General features: G+C 39.8%; 1 protein-coding gene across 1 annotated transcript in view; it reads left to right on the forward strand.

The window, feature by feature from the left end:
- LOC131228624 (protein Asterix) overlaps nucleotides 1–22,252 on the forward strand; it is a 48,008-nt gene that overhangs the window by 19,551 nt on the left and 6,205 nt on the right. The window contains exon 2 of the mRNA XM_058224406.1: nucleotides 6,515–6,615. Within this exon, the coding sequence (XP_058080389.1) occupies nucleotides 6,515–6,615 (101 nt within the window). The remainder of the gene's footprint in view (nucleotides 1–6,514; nucleotides 6,616–22,252) is intronic.

The following is a 22,252-nucleotide window of genomic DNA, read 5'->3' on the forward strand; positions in this document are numbered from 1 at the left end:
TGCCCTTTCAACCATTTCCTTAACATTCTTCTTCTTCCCAATATCTTCCAATATAAGATCAATACAATGGGCGGCACATGGTGACCCAAAAAAGATGTTTTCTCTTATTCATCAACATATGTCCTGCAAGCTTATATGTTGCTTCATTATCTGTCACAATGCACTATATTCTCCTCTCCAATCTCGTCCACAACTTTATCCATTAGTTCATTAATATAAGTAGAATTTTTGGTTGCCTCTGAGGCATCAATTGACTTGTGGTATATAGTTCCTAAGTGGCAGTATACCATGAAGTTGATCATGCTGCGTCTGGTTGGGCCAGTCCAACCATCACACATGATTGTGCATCCTCTGGCTTGCCATACAGGTTTAAAGGTAGCCACGTATGCTTTCACATCCGCATACTCTGCATCTGTCCATTTCCCCTATTCTCCTTAGCCGTGGGAGCTTTTATTCCTTCACCTGCTGCTGCTGCATCAATTACCACCTGCCAATATGGAGAATTGGCTGCGTTAGGAGGTATGTTGGCATGTATAAATAACTTTGCTGCTGCTCTACCTAATTTCTCAACGGAAGTTCTACTCCACATTTGTTTTATCTTCTTTTGTTTAGTTGATTCTTTCCTAAATAGGATTGGATCAATAGAGGGTCTTCTAGGCTCATTTACTTCTTCATCCAAACGTATAGGGGCATCATGTGAAGATGTCTGTCGTCGGCTCCCAAACATACGTCGTAACCCACCAAACCTACCCCCCCCACTCCCACCTGCAGAAGCAGTTGCACTTCCAGTTGCACTCCCACTCCCACTCCCCCCCCCTGTATCACGCACTGACCCATGCGTGCCAAACATGCGGCGACGTTCTTCCTCTTCACGAGCTAGACGCAAGCTCTCTCTCCTAGCTATAGTAAGTTCTCGATCTGAATCTTTGTCAGAATCAATAATATCTTCATCACGAATGCCCATATATTCAGGACCAAACACTTCCTGTCGAGCTGCATCCAAAATATCATCTTTCTTCTTTTGTACAGCAGCACGTTTACCCTTCGACTCATCCAGACTAGCTTGCATTAAAAGCATTATCTCTTTCGGTACTCTACTACATGGCGCAACTTGACCCTTTCGATGTGCCAAATGTTGTTTGAGACGGGTAATTCCACCAGTCACTAGTCTATCACAATACTTGCACTTCATTTGGTGCCTAGTACCACCAACCCTCTCACAATATTGCCATCCAATATCATCACTTACTTGTTGTTGGCCAGATCCAGACATTTCTTTAGGCTTAGGTAGACACTAGATAATTAGATTTGAGTATGAGTGTATCTGTGTATGACCTATGTTAATAAAGATGATTTTATATTCTAACTAAACCCTAAGAAGCTCCAAGGCAAAACTGTCCAATATAAGCAAATAAAAACATAAAGTCACTAATTCGAAAATAGAAAAAAATTATAAAATGACACCCCAAATCTGTAAAATGCACATTAACATATTCTACCATGATTAACACATCATATGGCATGATTAAAACAGTAATACAACCATTAAAAATTGATTTTTCGAATTTTAAAAAAAAGGGGCAAAATTCATGCGTAAATAGAAAAAAATATTTAAAAAATATAAAATGGGACCCCAAATCTGTAAAATGCACATTAACATGTTCTACTATGATTAACACATCATATGGAGTGATTAAAACAGCAAAACAATCATTAAAAATTGATTTTTCGAATTTAAAAAAAAGGGGGCAAAATTCATGCGTAAATAGAAAAAAATATTTAAAAAATATAAAATGGGACCCCAAATCTGTAAAATGCACATTAACATGTTCTACTATGATTAACACATCATATGGAGTGATTAAAACAGCAAAACAATCATTAAAAATTGATTTTTCGAATTTTTAAAAAAGGGCAAAAATTAATGCGTAAATATAAAAAATATTTAAAAAATATAAAATGGGACCCCAAATCTGTAAAATGCACATTAACATGTTCTACTATGATTAACACATCATATGGAGTGATTAAAACAGCAAAACAATCATTAAAAATTGATTTTTTGAATTTTAAAAAAAAGGGGCAAAATTCATGCGTAAATAGAAAAAAATATTTAAAAAAAATAAAATGGGACCCCAAATTTGTAAAATGCACATTAACATGTTCTACTATGATTAACACATCATATGGAGTGATTAAAACAGCAAAACAATCATTAAAAATTGATTTTTTGAATTTTAAAAAAAAGGGGCAAAATTCATGCGTAAATAGAAAAAAATATTAAAAAAATATTAAATGGCACCCCAAATCTGTAAAATGGATATTAACATGTTCTACTATGATTAACACATCATATGAGATAATTAAAACAACAAAACATATTAAAAAAAGTATAAATACCTATTTTTGATAAATTTATGAAAAATGGCCCACCAAGCTTTGATTCAACAAAATCCGCCAATATAATGTGTTTTTTTCCTCAAATATCCAGCCAAGGTTGGTCGAAATTAGCAGTAGAAGGAGTGAGAAGGAGTTTGGAAGCAAGAAGTTTCGAAAAAACATCAAAAACGGACCTTAAAATGCAAAAAAAAATGGCCGTTTTTCGACCGTTACGGGGCTGACCGTTACGGGTGACCGTTACGCCCGTATCGGGCCCGTATCGGCCGATACGGGTACAAAAATTGGTATCGGCCGATACGGCTCCGAATCGGGTAACGGTGCGTACCGTTACCGTTACGTATCGGCCGTATCGGCCGATACGTAACCGATTTGGCATTCCTTGCATGTTTTATGAAAATCTGAAAAAATCTTACGAATTACGATATGATACGATTTAGACCCTTATACGATTTACGATACAGTAACGATTATGACAACATTGGTGTATATATATATATATATGTATGTATGTATGTATGTATATATCATCGACGTAAAGAGATAATAGTATGATGTGCCTCCTAGATCGCTTCAGGTGCACACAATGCTCTTCTTCGCACGTGGAAGATCTTAAAGTAATGGCTTTATGGAATTTCATGTACCACTGTCTTGATGATGGTTTCAGCTCGTAGATAGACTTGAAGAGCTTGCAAACCTTGCTTGCTTGACCCTTATGAACTTATCTCGTGGGTTGCCCAATATAAATGTCTTTTTATAAATCCTCATTTTAGAAAGCACTTTTTATATTCATCTAATATAATTCTAAGTCAAGGTACACCACAATTGACAATTCATGTGTATTGATGTAAATATAGCAACAACTGAGAAAGATTCTTCATAATCAACACCTTTCACTTGTGTAAAACATTTTGCCACTAAAAGAGCTTTATACTTGTCAAATAAACCATCTGCATTCCTTTTAATTTTGAACACCCACTTATTTGCAATTGCTTTATGGCCAACAAGAAGAGCGACTAGCTTTCAAACATGATTTTTTTTTTTCTCCATCAAATCAATTTCTTCGTTCATCACAAAAATTCAATCTTCAAAATTTGAAGATAATAGTGTGTCTTGATACGAATTGGGTTCATCTCATGGTGTGCCGTAAAGGCCGTTACGTAAAGGTAACGGCGGCAACCATTACACGTTACGGGGTCGTAACGGCCGTAACAACCGTTATGGAAAAAAAATGACACGTAATTGCCGTTAACGGCACGTTACGTCCCTATAAAGGCCATAACAGCCCCGCAATTGTCTGTTATGGGGCAGATATAGGTTTTCCATACTTTTTAATCAACAGTACGGGGCATATACATGCTTTTCAGGATTTTTTTTTTTTTCAATAAAAAAAGAGATCGTAACGGCTGTTACGTCCCCCGTATCAGCCATTACGACCTGTTACTGCCACCGTTACTGTTACAGAACACCTTGGTTCATCTTCATCTACTGCAATACATGAGGTATAATTCACCTTTTATTTCAAAATGCCTTTGAAGAATTCTGCCTTGCAAACGTTGTTGCAACTTAGGTATAATAGATGACGTGCTTCCACTATCTACACCAGTCATAGGAATGCCCTAATTATCACTATGTAGACCGCCGCTCCCACTTCCCTAAACTACATTCGGCATCTCATAAAGTTCAATTTCTATACTGGATTTTTACCAGGATATCTGTCTTCCACAAATGCCACATCTTGGGACTCGATTGTTAATCTATCATGGTCTTCATACACTAATACATATCCCTTTAATAGACAAAATAACAAATGAATGTGCACTCAATTATTCTTTTATCTAACTCGCTTCTGTTTGGAACAGGAAGTAGAACGTGACCCAACAAACCCTATGGATGTAAATTAGCCAATGATTGTCTCTTGTCAATCCACAATTCAAAAGACATTTTGGGAACCAATTTTGAAGGAACTTTATTTAATACATAAACAATTGTGAGTAGTCCATCTCCCTAGAAGGTAGTCGGCATATTCGTGTGAGCCATTATAGACCTGACTATGTCTAATAAGGTTCCATTTCTCCTTTCAGCTGCACCATTTTGCTGAGGAGTGTAATGCATAGTATACTATTGAGCAATACCATCATTTTCACAATATGATTTGAAGATATCTAATGTGTACTCTCCACCCTTATTTGTCCGTAATACTTTGATTCTTCTATTCAATTGATTCTCCACTTCTGATTTGTATTTTCTGAAAGTAGTTGAGTAGTTTTGACTTTTGAGAAATTAGATATCTTGCTTCATATTGCGAATAGTCACCGATAAAGGTGCTAAGATACTAGCAACCAGTTCGAGCTCACATGTTTAAGGTTCCACATATCAGTGCGTATAATCTGCGAAAGTTTTTTAGATCTAGTTGCCTTAAGGAATGGTTTTCTAGTTGTCTTTCCTGACACACACAATATTTGCAAAAGGAAAAATCTACTTTTGTTAATGTTTCCAGTAATCCATCTTGTGTTAACCTCATATTTGCAAAAGGAAAAATCTCCACAATGGCCGTTACATAACGGTGACGGCATGTCCCGTTACCCTTTATGAGGTCGTAATGAGTCTCCCTTAAAAAATTGGACTGTAACGGTCCTATAAAGACCCATAATGGTCTGTTAACCGCATCGTAAATTTTTTTTTTTTTTTTTTTTATAAAAAACTTGGGACTTTCTTTTGCTCTTCTTCTTCTTCCTTCTTTTGCTCTTGCTTGCGACATCTCTCTCTCTCTCTCTCTCTCTCTCTCTCTCTCTCTCTCTCTCCCCCACCCCCCCCTTTCTCCTGTCTTTTCAAATAAAGATGACTTTTGACTGAAAAACCACCTTTTTAAAAGTTGAGTGATATGGACCATCATATGGTACTCTTGTGGTATATGACACTTGGTACACTTGCACTTGCAAAATTGTACATGTGGCATGTATTAACTCAAAATAATTTGATTAAATTGTGGTTCCTGCTGTTGCTAATTCACAGTCCTAAAATCAAATTGTTTGAATGATCCAAACAATTTCATTCCAAATCCTTAAAAATATGCACTTGTGAGATGAGTGTCATATATTGCATAAATTTAGAGCCAATTTGGGGGTGTTTGAGTGGTCCCCCAAATCGGTGACACTATTCATACAAATTTTTATTTTCATTTTTTTTAAAAAATCACTCAAGGGAATGATGTCAAATGCATAGGGATGTGTTTTAGAGGGATGAGTGCCATAGCTTGCATGAATTTCAAGCCAATTTGGGGTTAATATAAGACTTTCAGGTTAATAAAATCAGTAGACATGTTGAGACAATATTCTTACAAAAACATGGACTGTTACACCGTCATAAACATGTTCAAAACCTCAAAAGAATACATTTTGGAATCCTCTCAATATTTTGGATTTTTCTGTTATTTTTTTGATTTTTTTCTTGAAAAGAAATTCGACTGTTATGGTGGGTAGGGAATTAGGAATGATTGGCTAAACAGAATTCATAGACCCCAACCTCATATGGTTGGCACAAGGCTTCGATGATGATGATATTAAGAAATATTGCAAGGTTCCTGGCTTGTGCATGGTTTTTCCTAGTGTCTAGTTTTGTTATAGGTCCTTGTGATCTTTGGTCTGTCATCTATACCCAGAAAAAAAAATCAATCAAATAAGATGTGATTTTGTTTTCTGAGCTTCTTTGGGCAACAATGGCAAGATAAAATGCGTTCATCTTGGCAGATGCTCACTGCTAGGGTTGGCAAATAGTCCGTGCCTAGGCTGATCAAAATCTCAGTTCAAACTTCAAACATGGTTTTAAGACTCAGATGAGTTGGATGCGACTCGTCCAAGTTGACTTGGACTTGGTCAGACCTCATCCGGTTCGACACCACGAGACCCTCGACTCAGGTGAGTTGGGCCAGTTCACCCCCTGACTCGGGTGAGTCGTGAATTGACTTGAACTGAACAAGCTGGTTGGAGTCGCCCAGGCCTGTCTTAAATCCATAGTTCAAAGTTTGGACCAGTTTGCCACCCCTAGTATAACTGCAAAGGCCTTTAAATTGCAAAGATGTTCTCTCTCTAAATGGGTTTTATTTATGGTTTTGCAGTACAAGCTTAGCTCTTGGTTGGCTATAATATTCTGTGCTCAGTCACTGGCAAACATGAAAAATGTGGAAACTGATCTGAAACAGATATCCATGGCCATGATGTAAGTATAACCTTGCAAACTTGATGCTTCTATTCCATCTCTTTAGTGCATGGCTTAATGGGTGCCTCTGTATTTTATTCTTTTTCTTCAGTACTAATCTAACTCTATTCACACATTCTACTTTGTCTTTTTCTTGTTTGATTAATAAAACCGCTACGTAAAGAGAAGTGGCAGTAGGGTACTCTTATCTCTGGCTTTGCAAAGTATACTCAGGTTTTCAATTTTGACAAGTGGAGCTATGGTTCAGTAATTAGGACCACAAGCATGGTCCATGCCTGAAAACACTCCCAGATTAGATGATCCCACTAGTCTTGCGCTTTTTAAGTTGAATGTGGACCAGTTGCTATATTTATCTTCTCAACTGTCTATTTGTAGGCAGCAAGTTGAAAGGTTAGGATTGTCCCATGGAGGTGCTTCTGCAGACCAATGGTCTGATCAGTGAATCATGGGCCCTGCTTGTTAGAACTGGAAAAATCTGAGCATGCCGCAAAAAGCCTCTAGTTGAAGATCCTATAAATCCTCTACATTATAGGAATACAACATATGCATCACAGTCTTTTTATCAATGTTACCGAGAGACTAGGCATGGACGTAAAAGTGGTTTGGCATGGCAAACTCTGAAATCTGGACAGAGGACACTTCCATACACAAATAGTTTTAGTAACTAAATAAATCTATAAATAAATGGCAAGTAAAATAAAACCATGAAACATATTACTTGAAGGAAATTTAAAATGGGATATTGATGCAGGACATGAAATTTAAGTATGAGATGCAAGAATTTAGGCTTAGATTATACCAATTCAGAAACAGTTACACAAATTCCACATTCCACACGACAATCCAACTCATTCAATTAAAAAGGGGAATCTATGCGGGTCCAGGCCGACACAGGCTAGGACTGGACTAACAAAAATTATAAACCAAACGATGTCAAAGGGAAAAAAAAATCAACCACACATGCATAAAAATCAGTCCCTAATCCAAGGGATTCCCCAATTTCAATTCAAGGAACCCTAGGGTAACAAAAAGGGACAAATAAATTAGGGCTAATGTAAACTAAGGGTAGGGTTTAAGAAATAGGAATGCAAAGAGGAAAACCAGAGAAAAACCTGACCCGGAGAAAGCGCCTGCACGTGTGATGGAAGCTCGCCTCCCCAAAGTGACACTTAGGCCTTGGTCGGCTAGGGGAGACCTCCAATCCCTCCAAGTTTGACGACGATCCGACGTAAGGTTGATGCGTAGTGCTCCGCCGAAGTTTCAGCCCTCCTACAGGTCCAGATTTTGGAAATTGGCTGTAGGGGGTTGAATAGCTGCAAAAGCTGGGAAATTCAAAGCAATAATGATGATAGAAGATAAGAGATATGGATGGAAGAGGATAGGGGCGGATGAGGATAGATGTGGCTTCGCACCAAGGTAGTTAGCCCGTCGAAGAAGGAAAGGCTTCGTGCCCACTTTTGAATTCTTCCATAACTCACGAAGAGAGCAGAAAAATAAAGCAGGAATTTTTATTAAACTTGAATGAATGAAAAAAACTACAAGGGGTGCCTATTTATAAGAAAAATCCTATACTCAAAACTCGCACCATGTGCATAACCTATTATTCGGCGGTGAAGTAAACTAAAATAAAAACCAAACAAAGAAATCCAAAGCATTCACGATGTTTTAAATAATAACAATAAGCAAAATCTAAAATATGACATCAATCCAACGAGTGGGCCACGATCATGAGGTCCTATGATGGGCTTTTCTTGACTATCGGGCCTACCCTTTTGAACCAAAACTTCATCTTCTAGCTAGGAGGCCCTCCCTGCACGTCATCATCGAACTAGATCAATGGTGGGGCCCTCCTTCTGCGTACGTACGTGCATAGGGGGGGTGGCGTGCGTGCGCGTGTAGACGGCGTGCGCACGATGTCCTCATCAAATATCCATGTAGTTCTAATGAGCATAAGTTGAAACTAATAAATAATCAATTAATAAAAACATTGAATATCATGCAATAATCATCTCAAGAAATAGTAGTTTATATGAACATTATGATGAACACCTGTTACTCTTTAAAATATTTAGAGATCCCTTACAAAAGAACAAAAACAAAAAGAAAAAAAGAATAATGGTACTCTTAAAAAAAAGCATGTGGGCCATGTTGACTATATTTAAAAGTGAAGCTAAACCTAGAGTGCAATAGGAGTCCTTATGAACAGTTTCCTTATCACCAAGAGAGTGAACACAAGCTTGAGGACAAGGAGCAAGGATTGAAAAACCGTTTTGGAGTGCTACTTGCCCAGTTCAGGAACTGAGTCGACTCACTAAATCCAGTGTGACATTTCCGAAACCGGATGAATCACCTAGCTGATTCCAAAAGATGATTAAAGATATTTACAATTCAGAAAATTAGAAAAAGAAAAAAAGAAAAACAGAAAAAAAGTAAAAAACTTTCACTTATTATTATTATTTCTTGCTTGGCACAAAAAATAAAATATAGAGAGAAGAAAAAAACAGGCACTAAGAAATCATACATGTGGCTTATGCCTAATCAAATTAAATTGTCCAGATCATGGGACCTAAATTAGATTGATCATGGACCAAAGATTAAAAAAAGTCCATTATTCTAAGTTCGAGAATGCTCAATTTGATTAAGGGTGATGGCCTATCGACAGTGGGTCCCATGACTTGAATGGTTTGATTTGATTACATGTATGCTACTTGTGTAATTTTTTAGTGCATGCGTACATCACACTACTAGAGTGTCATGTAACTCCCTTTTGTTTTTTGTTTTTTGTTTCCTTTTCGAAATGACACTAGTGGCCTTCGTTTGCCCTAACTCGTCGCAGCTTGCCTCAGGTTAGACCGAGTCAGGCCAAACTGGGGCAATCCATATATAGGAGGCCCAACCTGTCTTGGTTCCCTCGGAAACTGATACAACTTGGGTGATACCGAGTTATATAGGACAATCTTTAAACCATGGCAAGGAGCATGAGAAATCATTGGCTTGACAAGCAAGTTATGTAAAAATTTGAAGAAGACGAAAAGAAGACTTAATGGAAAGAATGTCTAGACACCTTACTTAAAAAGACCAACATGTGGCACTCTGTGATTATCACTAGTCACTAGGACACTTTGTCCATACAAATCTTGAAATCGTCATGTTGTGGAGAGGAACATCCGAGGGTCCCCAAGTGTCAGCACGAAAGAAAATCCAAAAAGTAGAAGTGTCCAGGTTATTGCTTTCTAGTTGTAATGCTTTTATATAGCATGCCTTGGTAGATCAGATGGACATATATGGTTCTGGATTGGCTACTTCGTTCTTTCAAGATGAGAGAGAGAGAGAGAGAGAGAGAGAGAGATTGTACTTAAGTTATCACATAGAGAGAGAGAGAGCGATTGTACTTAAGTTATCACATAAAACAAAGCCCATGAATCAAAACTCTATACTAACCAAGGTATTCTATAATGGTAACGATGGCCCTAACGACCGCCACCGTTTCCATTACGATGTGGGTTGTTACAGTCGTTATGGCTTTATTATTGTTGTTGTTGTTAAAGCTATTTCAGCCCATAAAGGGCTGTTACGGGTCAATTTTTCCTTAACGGTCGTTACGGCCCCGTAATTTCTAACGGTTACCATTTTGGATTACCTTGATTCTAACATCATCTTGTGGACTAAAAGGAAAGATAATAGTATGAAACACTAGAAACCATAATGCCCATGGAAAGTGGGACACATGTCCACATATGAGATTATCAATACTTCCCTTTAAGCTGGAGCATGTATATCATGAATGCCCAGTTTGATGGAGAGATGATCTAAATGAGTGCAACTAAGAGCCTTAGTGAACACACTTAAAGATGGCCATTGCGCTTGTATAGAATATCACGACCAAGAGCTCCCTTCAAGTGCCAGAGTATATGAACCACAACTTCCATATGACGAAGAACGAGGAGCCTACATAAACTAATTAACTGCACTTATAAGAAAAGTGATATTAGGTCAAGTTATTGTTAAGTAGATTAATTTTCCAACGAGTGGATGATATCTTCCTGTCTCATGAATCAATTCTCCCTGATGCACACTAAGCTTCTGATTTGGGTCCATAGGAGTTTTGATTGGCTTGGCTCCAAAAAAACCTATCTCGGCCAATAAATCCATCATATATTTTCATTGTGACAAATCAATGCCCACCTTAGATCTTGTTACCTCAATACCTAAGAAGTATTAAAGACAGTTCAATTCCTTTGTATAGATGTGCTGTTGTAAAAATGTCTTTAACTTGTTGTCAATACCTGCATTTCCACTACTGGTGATAATGATATCATCCACATACATGACCAACACAGTGACACTTACCTCACTTCGGCTCATAAAGACAGAGTGGTTAGCTTGACTATTTTTATTTTTATTTTTTGAAAGACAAATGGAATTTTATTTAAGAAGGCGCACCAAAGCTTGTGTGAAGCTACAACCCAAGCCCAACTATGTTTCATACCATATTCAATCATCACCTTACTAACTTTGTTGAACTAAGATCTTAGAGATTGTTTTAGACTGTAAATTGACTTTTTAAGATGGCACATTTTGTTTGACTGATGAGGACATCGTGCACATGCACGCCCGCACGCCATCCACACGTGCACGCACACCACCCCCCTATGCATGTATGCACAAATGAGGGCCCCACCATCGATCTGGCTCGATGACAACGTCTAGGGAGGGCCTCCTAGCTAGAAGATGAAGTTTTGATTCAAAAGAGTGGACCCGATAGTCAAGAAAAGCCCATCATGGGATCTCATGATAGTAGCCCACTAGTCGGATTGATTTCATATTTTAGGTTTTGCTTATTCATGTTATTTAGAACATCGTGAACGGTTTAGATTTCTTTGGTTGGTTTTTTATTTTAGTTTACTTCATCGCTAAGTAATAGGTTGCGCACATGGCGCGAGTTTTGAGTATGGGGTTTTCCCTATAAATAGGCACCCCTTGTAGTTCTTTTCATTCATTCAAGTTTAATAAAAATTTCTGCTTTATTTTTCTGCTCTCTTAGTGAGTTGTGGAAGAATTCAAAAGTGGGTGCGAAACCCTCCCTTTTCGAAGGGCTAACTACCGTGGTGCGAAGCCACATCGACCCCGATTCACCCCCATCATCCATCATCTCTCTTCTTTCATCTTCTACCACCATCCGTGCTTCAAATTCATCTTTTGTTGCAACAGTTTTCTTCTTTACAGCAGAATTCCAGATTTTGGCCCTGCAGGAGGCTGAAGCTTCGGCGGAGCACCACGCACAAGCTGTAGCTCGGATTGACCCGAAATTTCAGGGTTTTGGAGCATACCCCTGGCCGACTAGGGCTAAGGAGAGCTTTTCCGCAATCGATGCCCCCTCGCATGTGCAGCCAGGTACCTGTACACGTGCGAGCGCCCCAGGCCCACTGTCCACATGTGGGAACAGTCTTTTGGATTAGGTTTCTGTCCTCTTTTACCCTCTCATACCTGTTTTTCATTAACCCTAACCATAGATTGTATTTTTCCTAATTTATTTGCCCCTTTTTTCACCCTAGAGTTCCTTGAATTGAAATTGGGGAATCCCTTCGATTTGGGACCGATTCTTATGCATGTGTGGTTGATTTCTATTTCCCTTTGAGCATTGTTTGGTCCATAATTTTTATTGATCTAGTCCTAGCCCGTGTAGGCCTGGACCCGTACAGATTCCTCTTTGCTTGAATGTTTGGACTTTTGTGTGGGATGTGGAATTTTATGTTATTGTTTCTGAATTAGTATGATCTAAGCCTGAAATCTTGCATATCATATTCCAATTTCATGTCTTGCATCAAATTTGGTATCAGAGCTTAGGGTTCTTATAGGGGAATGCATTACGTGTTTAGGGTTTAGTTGTTTATGTCCATTACGCATCAATTCTCATCATATATTGCTGTTTAGAGGTCCATGAACCCTGACATAAGCTGTTGAAATTTTCTGTTATCCCCTTATTTGAATTATTTTAGAAATTAACTTAGCTTTCTATTTTCTAGGTTTAGAAACTTTCATTTTCTGTTTTTAGAAACTAGTTTACTTTTCCTTTTTCTTTTTTAGAAACTAGCTTACTTTCTATTTTTAGAAACTTTTCTTTTTCTTTTTTTTTTTATAAATTAGGTTGCTTTTTAGAAACTTTCCTAATTTGTCTTTTAGAAACTTTCCTTTCTCATTTTTAGAAACTAGGTTGCTTTTTCTAGAAACTTTCCTAATTTGTTTTTTAGAAACTTTCCTTTTTCGTTTCTAGAAACTAGGTTGCTTCTTTGACAACTATATTGCTGAATTTTGGTAGCGTTGTGTAGTTTTCCTCAAATAGTCTCATAAGATCATTTAGTCCCATTTAGTTGTATATAGTTGTCCTAGAAAGTCCTTAGGTGGAGTTAGCAAGTGTATGCCTATACGTACGGGTCGCGGTTTTGGTTTGCACCCTATACTAAACATGGAACAACTGTAAGAATCATTGAAGAAGTTAACCAAGCAGGTTGATTCTTTGAGTAAGCGCTTGGAGCAACGCATAGATCAATACCTTGACCAATTTGAGGATTGCGTTACCCAAATCGAGGCTTCCCTTGGGGCAAACTCCACCATCGGGGAAGATGTTCAATATCAGGCAGGTGGTCGGGAGGTTAGACCAAGGAATGGAGGCGGCCAAGGAGTTGGTCATGGGCGCGCACCTGTGCACCCACCCCGCGAGGGACACCATGACCAATATGGCCTAGATGCGCAACTCCTCAAGGGAGTTAGAGTAGATGCCCCTACGTTTGATGGCCACTTGGACCCTAAAGCCTTTTTAGATTGGTTGGCGGATATGGACCACTATTTTGAGTGGTATGATATGTCGGATGCTCGACGAGTCCGATTTGCCAAGATGAAGCTTGTGGGCTAAGTAAAGAGGTTTTGGGCGACAGTTGAGCGAAAGAAAGAAAGAGTGAGGGAACTCTCAATAGTCCATTGGGGAGAAATGAAAGAAACGCTGAAAGAGAAGTACCTCCCTTTCTCTTATCGCTTACGGTTGATTGAAGAGTGGCATTCTCTTCGACAGGATTCCATGAGTGTTGCTGACTATACTGAGAAATTCGCAGAGTACTTGACCCGCTACGAGGTCGATGAGGATCCCGTGCTTACCCTTGCTCGTTTTAAAACGGGTCTCCGTGCTGACATTGGGAGAGTTGCTTGCCAAAGACATAGACACTATTGAACAATTATATCAAGTAGTGTTGGACGTCGAGCAATATCTCAAAACGTTTGTGGGAAGGCGGTTTGATTTTCGTGAGTCCAGTGCTAAGGCCAACCCCTCTAGGGCTAAACCTAACACGGGATACCAAAACAAACCTTCCAATAATGTTCAACCCACGCCCAAGGATGATAAGGGTAACGAGGTTGCCGGGTCTAGTTCACGTGGAAGTGGGGCCACTAGGTGTTTTAGGTGTCAGGGGTTTGGTCACTTTGCCCACCAGTGCGGCACGAGAGAGGGCACCAAAGTACTCCTTATTGATGGGCAAGTAGAAGTAGTGCTCCCAGAGAGATGATGAAGAGGAATATGAGCCAGTCGAAACCTTAGTGACGATGAGGAGGGACTACAAGAGTCTGCGACCCTCGCAGTTGTGTGTTGCACCCTTGCTCAAGCTAAGAATACGGACGATTGGCGCCGCAACACGATCTTCTATACTTATGCACAGTGTAGGGAAAAGAGCTGTAAGATTATCGTGGATAGTAGTAGTTGTGCCAACGTGACATCAACTAGCACTGTGAGCCGATTAGGCTTAAAGCTGGAAGCCCATCCTCAACCCTATAGAGTCTCCTGGGTTGATGACTTCCATTCCAGTGTCACACCGATGTCTTGTTCCTATTCAGTTTGGATCTTATAGAGACACTTTGGTGTGATGTTGTTCCTATGGATGTTGGCCATATTATTCTGGGCAGACCATGGCTCTATGACAGGGATGTCACCATATTTGGTTGTTTGAATGTGTGTATATTCTGGTTTGAGGGTAAGAAGGTCAAGTTGAATCCTTTGCCACCCAAGAATACGACTGGAAAGGAGTCCACCACACAGAGTGGTGTGGCGGCTCAAAAGAAGTGAAGGAGTCGAAGTCCAAGTCCAAACCACTCCATATTCTAAATGCTAAAGACTTTGAGCAAGAAACGGAGGTGGACGCAATGGTATATGCCCTTGTGGCAAGGGAGAGTGTACCAGAGACTAGCATAGAGTTACCCACCGAGGCCAGTCAGGTAATGCATGAGTTTCGTGATGCCTTTCCTGAGGATCTACCGGATGAGCTTCCCGCCATGAGGGATATACAACATACCATTGATTTAATCCCTGGGGTGACTCTACAAAACCTACTGCATTGTAGAATGAACCCAAAGGAGCATGCTGAGTTGAAGAGGCAGATTGATGAGCTCCTAAAGAAGGGTTTCATTCGAGAGAGCATGAGCCCGTGTGCTGTGCCTGCCCTTCTTACACCTAAGAAGGATGGCACATGGAGGATGTGTGTTGATAGTAGGGCCATCAACAAAATCACAGTCAAGTTTCGGTTTCCCATACTGCGTCTTGATGACATGTTGGATATGATGGTCAATGCTACTATTTTCTCAAAAAATTGACCTCAAGAGTGGTTATCACCAAATTCGTGTATACTTTTGTGATGAGTGGAAGACGGCATTCAAGACAAAGGATGGGCTATACGAGTGGCTAGTTATGCCTTTTGGGTTAACTAACGCCCCAAGCACTTTCATGCGTGTGATGACCCAAATGCTGAGGCCCTTTATGGGGAAATTCCTGGTTGTATACTTTGATGATATGATGATTTATAGTATGACCAAGGAGCAACACCTCAACCATTTGAGGCAGGTTTGTAGGATCCTTAGGGCCGAGAAGTTGTACGCCAACCTAAAGAAGTGTGCATTTTTGTCTAGTAGTGTGATCTTCTTAGGTTTTATTGTGTCAACTGAGGGCGTATCAGCGGATCCCGAGAAGGTCAAGACCATCGTTAATTGGCCTGAACCCCGCAATACTCATGAGGTGCGCAGCTTTTACGGCTTTGCCACCTTCTATATGCGGTTCATTCGAGGTTTCAGTTCCATTATGGCTCCCATCAAAGATTGCATAAAAAAAGGAGAGTTTTAATGGACAAAGGCTGCCTCGAAGGCCTTCAATGAGATAAAGGTCAAGATGACCGAAGCTCTAGTTACGCGACTTCCAGATTTTTCAAAAGCTTTTGAAGTCGCATGTGACGCGTCAGGAGTCGGCATAGGAAGAGTGCTTAGTCAGGAAGGACACCCTGTCGCCTTTTTTAGTGAGAAACTGAATGAGGCGAAACAAAGATATTCCACCTATGACAAGGAATTCTATGCGGGAGTGCAATCTCTGCGCCATTGGCGTCATTACCTATTGCCGTAAGAATTCGTCTTATTCTCAGATCATGAGGCCTTGAGATGTCTGAACTCTCAGAAGAAATTAAACCCTAGGCATGCCAAGTGGGTTCAATTCCTTCAAGAGTATACTTTTGTGCTTAAGCACAAAGCCAGTGTAGAGAATAAGCCCGCTGACGCGTTGAGTCGTCGAGTCGCAGTACTCAACTCCATGAGTGTTAAAGTTACGGGCCTTGAGTGCATCAAAGAAGAGTATTCTGAGTGTTCAGATTTCGGAGTTGTGTACATGTCGTTGTTAGAGAGTCCGTCAGGAGCTAGCAGTGAGTATTTGATTTTAGACGGACATTTGTTTAGGAGTGACCGCTTGTGCATACTACGCACCTCCCTCCACGATTTTCTTGTCTGGGAGTTACATTTAGGAGGGGTTGCGGGTCATTTCGGTCAAGACAAGACCATTGCCCCAGTGGAGGATAGGTTTTATTGGCCAAGCCTCAAGCGAGACGTGGCTAAAATTATAGGGCAATGTCGTACTTGTCAACTGGTAAAGCAAAAGAATCAGAATACAGGATTATACACACCTTTGCTAATCCCATTCATCCATTGGCAGGACATTAGTATGGACTTCGTGCTTGGATTTCCCAAGACTATTCGGAAACATGATTCCATATTTGTTGTCGTGGACCGTTTCTCTAAAATGGCCCACTTCATTCCCTGTTCTAAGACCTCCGACGCATCTCATGTTGCCAAGCTATTCTTTAGTGAGGTCGTCAAACTACATGGGTTATCAAAAACCATAGTGTTCATGAGTTACTTTTGGAAGACACTATGACACATGATGAATACTAGGCTCCAATTTTCTTCTGCCTACCACTCTCAAACCGATGGCTAGACTGAGGTAGTTAATAGGAGCCTAGGAGTTTACTACGATGTTTAGTGGGGGAGCATACCAGGACATGGGACACCGTACTATCCATAGCCGAGTTTGCATTCAATAGTTCTGTCAATAGGTCTACAGGTCTAGTCGTTTTGAAGTTGTTACTAGTTACAAGCCTAGGAAGCCCATTGACCTTGTCCCTACGTCAGTCCCATAAGCCATCAGAGTCTGCAGAGTCTTTTATGCATCACATACATTCATTGCATCAAGAAATCAGGCATAAGATCACTACTGGTAATGAACATTACAAATTTTTTGCAGACCAACATAGACGTTTCAAAGAATTCAATATTGGAGACTCTATGATAGTCCGCATCAGGCCCGAGCGATATCCTTCGGGAGCCGTTCGCAAGTTACACGTGCGTAGCGCTGGACCCTTCAAAATTATAAAACGAAACAGTCTCAATGCGTATGAGATAGATCTTCCACCTTCCATGGGAATTAGTTCCACATTCAATGTGGAGATCTAGTTGCTTTTTAGGGACCCACTGATACATTGTCCGGCCCTTCGCCCACCCATCCTGATTCCCCAGATTTGCCCCTTGCTCAATTGCCTCTCCTCGACCTTTCTTCCTAGCCTCTACCTCCTATACCTATCCTTCACACACCCAGAGAGGAAATAGAGGATATCCTGGACCATGCGATAGTTTCCACATCGGATGGCGGTTTTTAGAAGTACCTGGTTAAATGGAAGTCATGCCCAGCTTCAGACAGCACGTGGCTCATAGAGGAAGAGCTTCAGAGGCTTGATCCTGACATCTTGGAGCGGTTCAAGAGTTTTATTTCACCAGTGGCGAAATCTTCACAACCGGGGAGAGTTGATGAGGACATCGTGCACATGCATGCCCGCACGCCGTCCACACATGCACGAAGAAGGAAGGCCCCACCGTCGATCTGGCTCGATGACGACATCCAGGGAGGGCCTCCTAGCTAGAAGACGAAGTTTTGATTCAAAAGAGTGGGCCCGATAGTCAAGAAAAGCCCATCATGAGATCTCATGATTGTAGTCCACTAGTTAGATTGATTTCATATTTTAGGTTTTGCTTATTTATGTTATTTAGAACATTGTGAATGCTTTAGATTTCTTTGTTTGGTTTTTATTTTAGCTTACTTCATCGCCAAGTAATAGGTTGCGCACATGGCGTGAGTTTTGGGTGTAGGGTTTTCCCTATAAATAGGCACCCATTGCAGTTCTTTTCATTCATTCAAGTTTAATAAAAATTCCTGCTTTATTTTTCTGCTCTCTTAGTGAGTTGTAGAAGAATTCAAAAGTGGGTGTGAAGCCCTCCCTTTTCGAAAGGCTAACTACCGTGGTGCGAAACCACATCGACCCCGATTTACCCCCATCCTCCATCATCTCTCTTCTTTCATCTTCTACCACCATCTGTGCTTCAAATTCGTCCTTTGTTGCAAAAGTTTTCTTCTTTACAGCAAAATTCCAGATTTTGGCCCTGCAGGAGGGCTGAAGCTTCGGCGGAGCACCACACACAAGCCATAGCTCGGATCGACCCGAAACTTCAGGGTTTTGGAGCATACCCCTGGCTGACCAGGGCCAAGGAGAGCTTTTCCGCAATCGACGCCCCCTCGCACGTGCGGCCAGGTACCTACACACGTGCGAGAGCGCCCCGGGCCTGCTGTCCACATGCAGGAACAATCTTTTGGATTAGGTTTTCGTCCTCTTTTACCCTCTCATACTTGTTTTTCATAAACCCTAACCCCAGATTGCGTTTTCCCTAATTTATTTGCCCATTTTCTCACACTAGGGTTCCTTAAATTGAAATTGGGGAATCCCTAGGATTAGGGATTGATTCTTATACATGTGTGGTTGATTTTTATTTCCCTTTGAGCATTGTTTGGTCCATAATTTTTATTGATCTAGTCTAGGCGTACAGATTCCCCTTTGCTAGAATGTTTGGACTTTTGTGTGGGATGTGGAATTTTATGTTATTGTTTCTGAATTAGTATGATCTAAGTCTGAAATCATGCATATCATATTCCAATTTCATGTCCTGCATCATTGACCCCCTTGAGTAACAAAGCCAGATGGTTACTCCATATAAACTTCTTCAGTAAGATCCCCATGAAAAATGCTCTTTTCACATCAAGTTGGTACAAGGGCCAAGTCCAAATTTGCGGCAATGGAAACGATAACTTGGACAGAGTTATGCTTTGCCATAGGAGAAAATGATTCTGAATAGTCCAATCCCAAGCTATGCGAGTACCCTTTGGCGACCAATTTAGCCTTTAAATGATCAACTGAACCATTGGGGTTGTACTTAATTGTATATACCCATTGACATCCAACCACACATTTTCCAGCAGGTAAGTCAGCTCTATTCCAAGTTTGATTATGATAGATTAGAGAACAACCATATCATCTTTGATTGGTAGTTTCGATCCATTATGACTAAGAGCTTCTTGCAAAAAATGAAGAATAGACACTAACGACAAGGACAAAGCAAATTTGGAAAAGGAAGGAGATAAGTCATCAAAGGAAACAAAATAAAAAATGGGATGTTGAGTGCAAGAATGTATACCCTTGCGAAGAGTGATGGGTAAATTGCCTTTATTAGACATTAAAGAAGGAGATTCAAGAGGGCGATGATCATCGGACCAAGCAGGGGGATTGGGGGGAGTCACTATTGTATGAACTTAATTACCCCTTTAGAATGTCTAGAGTGGACTTAAAAGGCAAAGCTAAATGTTGTGCATGCATTTCACCACTGAAGCTTCTATGTCAGGCACAATGCGAAAATCAAAGAGTAGAAAAATCTCTCAAAAGTGGAATGACATACTTCTAAAAAAATAACGAGCAAGTCTAAAGAATGCGATGTCACTTAATACATAGCGTTTATGAGTGATAAGATTGTAACATTTGCATCCTCGATGAGTATGTAAGTGTCTAAGAAAGGATGCACTAGATGACCTATGGTTTAAACTTGTCAAGAACATGCTCTAACTAATGTACGAAACACACCACTCAAGCACCTTAGAAGAAGCGGAAAACATAGGAATACCAGGACATAAAATAGAAAAAGGGGATTTACCATCTAAAATAGATGAAGACATCCGATTTTTAAATGGCATGCAGTTAAATCTATATCACTTCAAAACATTTTCGGAATTTTCATATTCAATAACAATGCCCTAACAACCTCAACTAACGAGGCTTGACGAATAATGCCATGAGATGGGAGATAAATTAAATTCACGAAATTCATATTCCGTATCATCATTTGAACGTAGAATACACATCCTAGCATTAAATTGTGTTTGCACTTCCCTGTGAATCTCCTTAAAAACAAGAAAACACTTCAAAGCAATGTTGTTAAAATTGTTATCGCATCGTAATAAGGGTTGAATCATATTGAATCACAAATCATAAGATTTTTTATTTTTATTTTTTAATAATTTTCTTTAAAATTTGGAAAAAATATGAAAATAGAAATAAATAAGAAAAAGGTTTAAAACTCATCAATCATATTTTTGCCTTCAATATGGAGCAATACCATGTCTTGATGGTGTTAAAGGATTATTCTCTTTCCTTTATTTTTGTCCTTAAAGATTTTTCCTTTAAAAAACATACAAGGTTCCTTTAATAATTTATTTTCTTGTTACCTTTCTTGAATGTAGAATCACGTTGGAAAAGCGACATTTGATACTAATGATAAAAGATATTTTGATTTCTAAACATCATTCCACAATACATATAAGTCAATATTTGTAACCATCTATAAAAACATTCTAGATAAGTTATACATCAATTTGGTGTTTCTACCAATTAAGAAGTAAAAAATCATTAAAAAAGCTCCATGATTTAACGTTAAAGCGAATATATATCATTTAATCTCTTATAAAGAACAAATAAAATAATTTACATTTTCTAAATGATTGTTAAAGCCCCCACCAATTTAAAAACAAAGGAGGCGTTTGGCATCTCTACAAATAAGAGCTTATTGGCTTATGTTTTTTTTTTTAAAATAAGCTTTTAGACTGTTTGGTAAAAGTCTAATCAAAGTGCTTATTTGTTTAGAAAGTAGCAAAGAAGCTCCAATTTTATAAGTTGGGGAGGGGTTATGTTTTGATATGGAGCTTATTTGGCTTAAGCAGGTAGACATTTTGGACTAATTTTTGGACAAGTTTGTCCTTAAACTTTCTAAGTAATTCCCATCTTACCCTCTTCTCTTCTCTTTACAATCTCTTCGAGGTAGGCCCACATAATGCACGGTCACATCAAAGGTGAGCCCCACATGATGGATGGCCTACATCAAAGTGTGGCCCCACATGATGGACGATCGACATCAAGCAGGCCCTACCTAATGGATGGTCCACATCAAAGGTGGGACCCACATGATGGATGGTGGACATTGAATGTGGGACCACATGATGGAAGGTTGACACTAAAGGTGGGCCCACATGATGAATGACTCATATGATGGTCCACAACAAAGGTGGGACCTACATGATGGATGGTGGACATCAAATGTGGGCCCCATATGATGGACTATCTACATCAAGTGGGCCCCAGATGATAGATGGTCCACAAGAAAGGTGGGACCCACATGATGGATGGTGGACATCAAGGTGGGCCCCTCATGATAAACGACTCATATTGAACATGGGGCCCCATATCAAGGTGGGCCCACGTAATGGACGGTTAGCATCAAAGGTGGCCCCACATGATAAATGGCCCGCATCAAAGTGTGGCTCAACGTGACAGAACATGCACATCAAGTGGGTCTCATTTGATGGCAGTCCACGTCAAAGGTGGGACCCACATGATGGGTGATGGTCATTGAAGCTGGGCCCACATGATGGTTGGTTGACATTAGGGCTAAAAGTCGGGCAGATTGGGTTGGGTCGGGTTGGGTTGGTGCTCAACCCTAGCCCAACCCAAGGTTCCTATACCTCAACCCTAACCCAACCCAACCTAACCTCGGGTTGGGAATTCTCAACCCAAGCCCAACCCAAGATGGCTCGATCAGGTTGGTCAAGTGGATACATGCTAATATTTTCGTTATTACATTTGTGTATTATATTTCAATACACGTCTTATTTTTTGTATCTATGATTTTATTAATTATATATGTAGTTATTTATCGTAAAGAACTTCATTTTTTCTAAACAAACAAGCTAAAATATAGGACAACTACTCCTTTAAAAGTCATGTTGTGTGGCACGTAATTTATTTGGGAGAGAAATCTAGTGTATCTTGTTAGCTTGAGTCATCAGAAATGGCGTGGACCAATGAGACTTGACGACACTGGAATTTCCTGTGCCTTCAACACAGACAATCCACAC

Source organism: Magnolia sinica, chromosome 16, assembly GCF_029962835.1.
Source record: "Magnolia sinica isolate HGM2019 chromosome 16, MsV1, whole genome shotgun sequence".
Classification (NCBI taxonomy): Eukaryota; Viridiplantae; Streptophyta; class Magnoliopsida; order Magnoliales; family Magnoliaceae; genus Magnolia; species Magnolia sinica.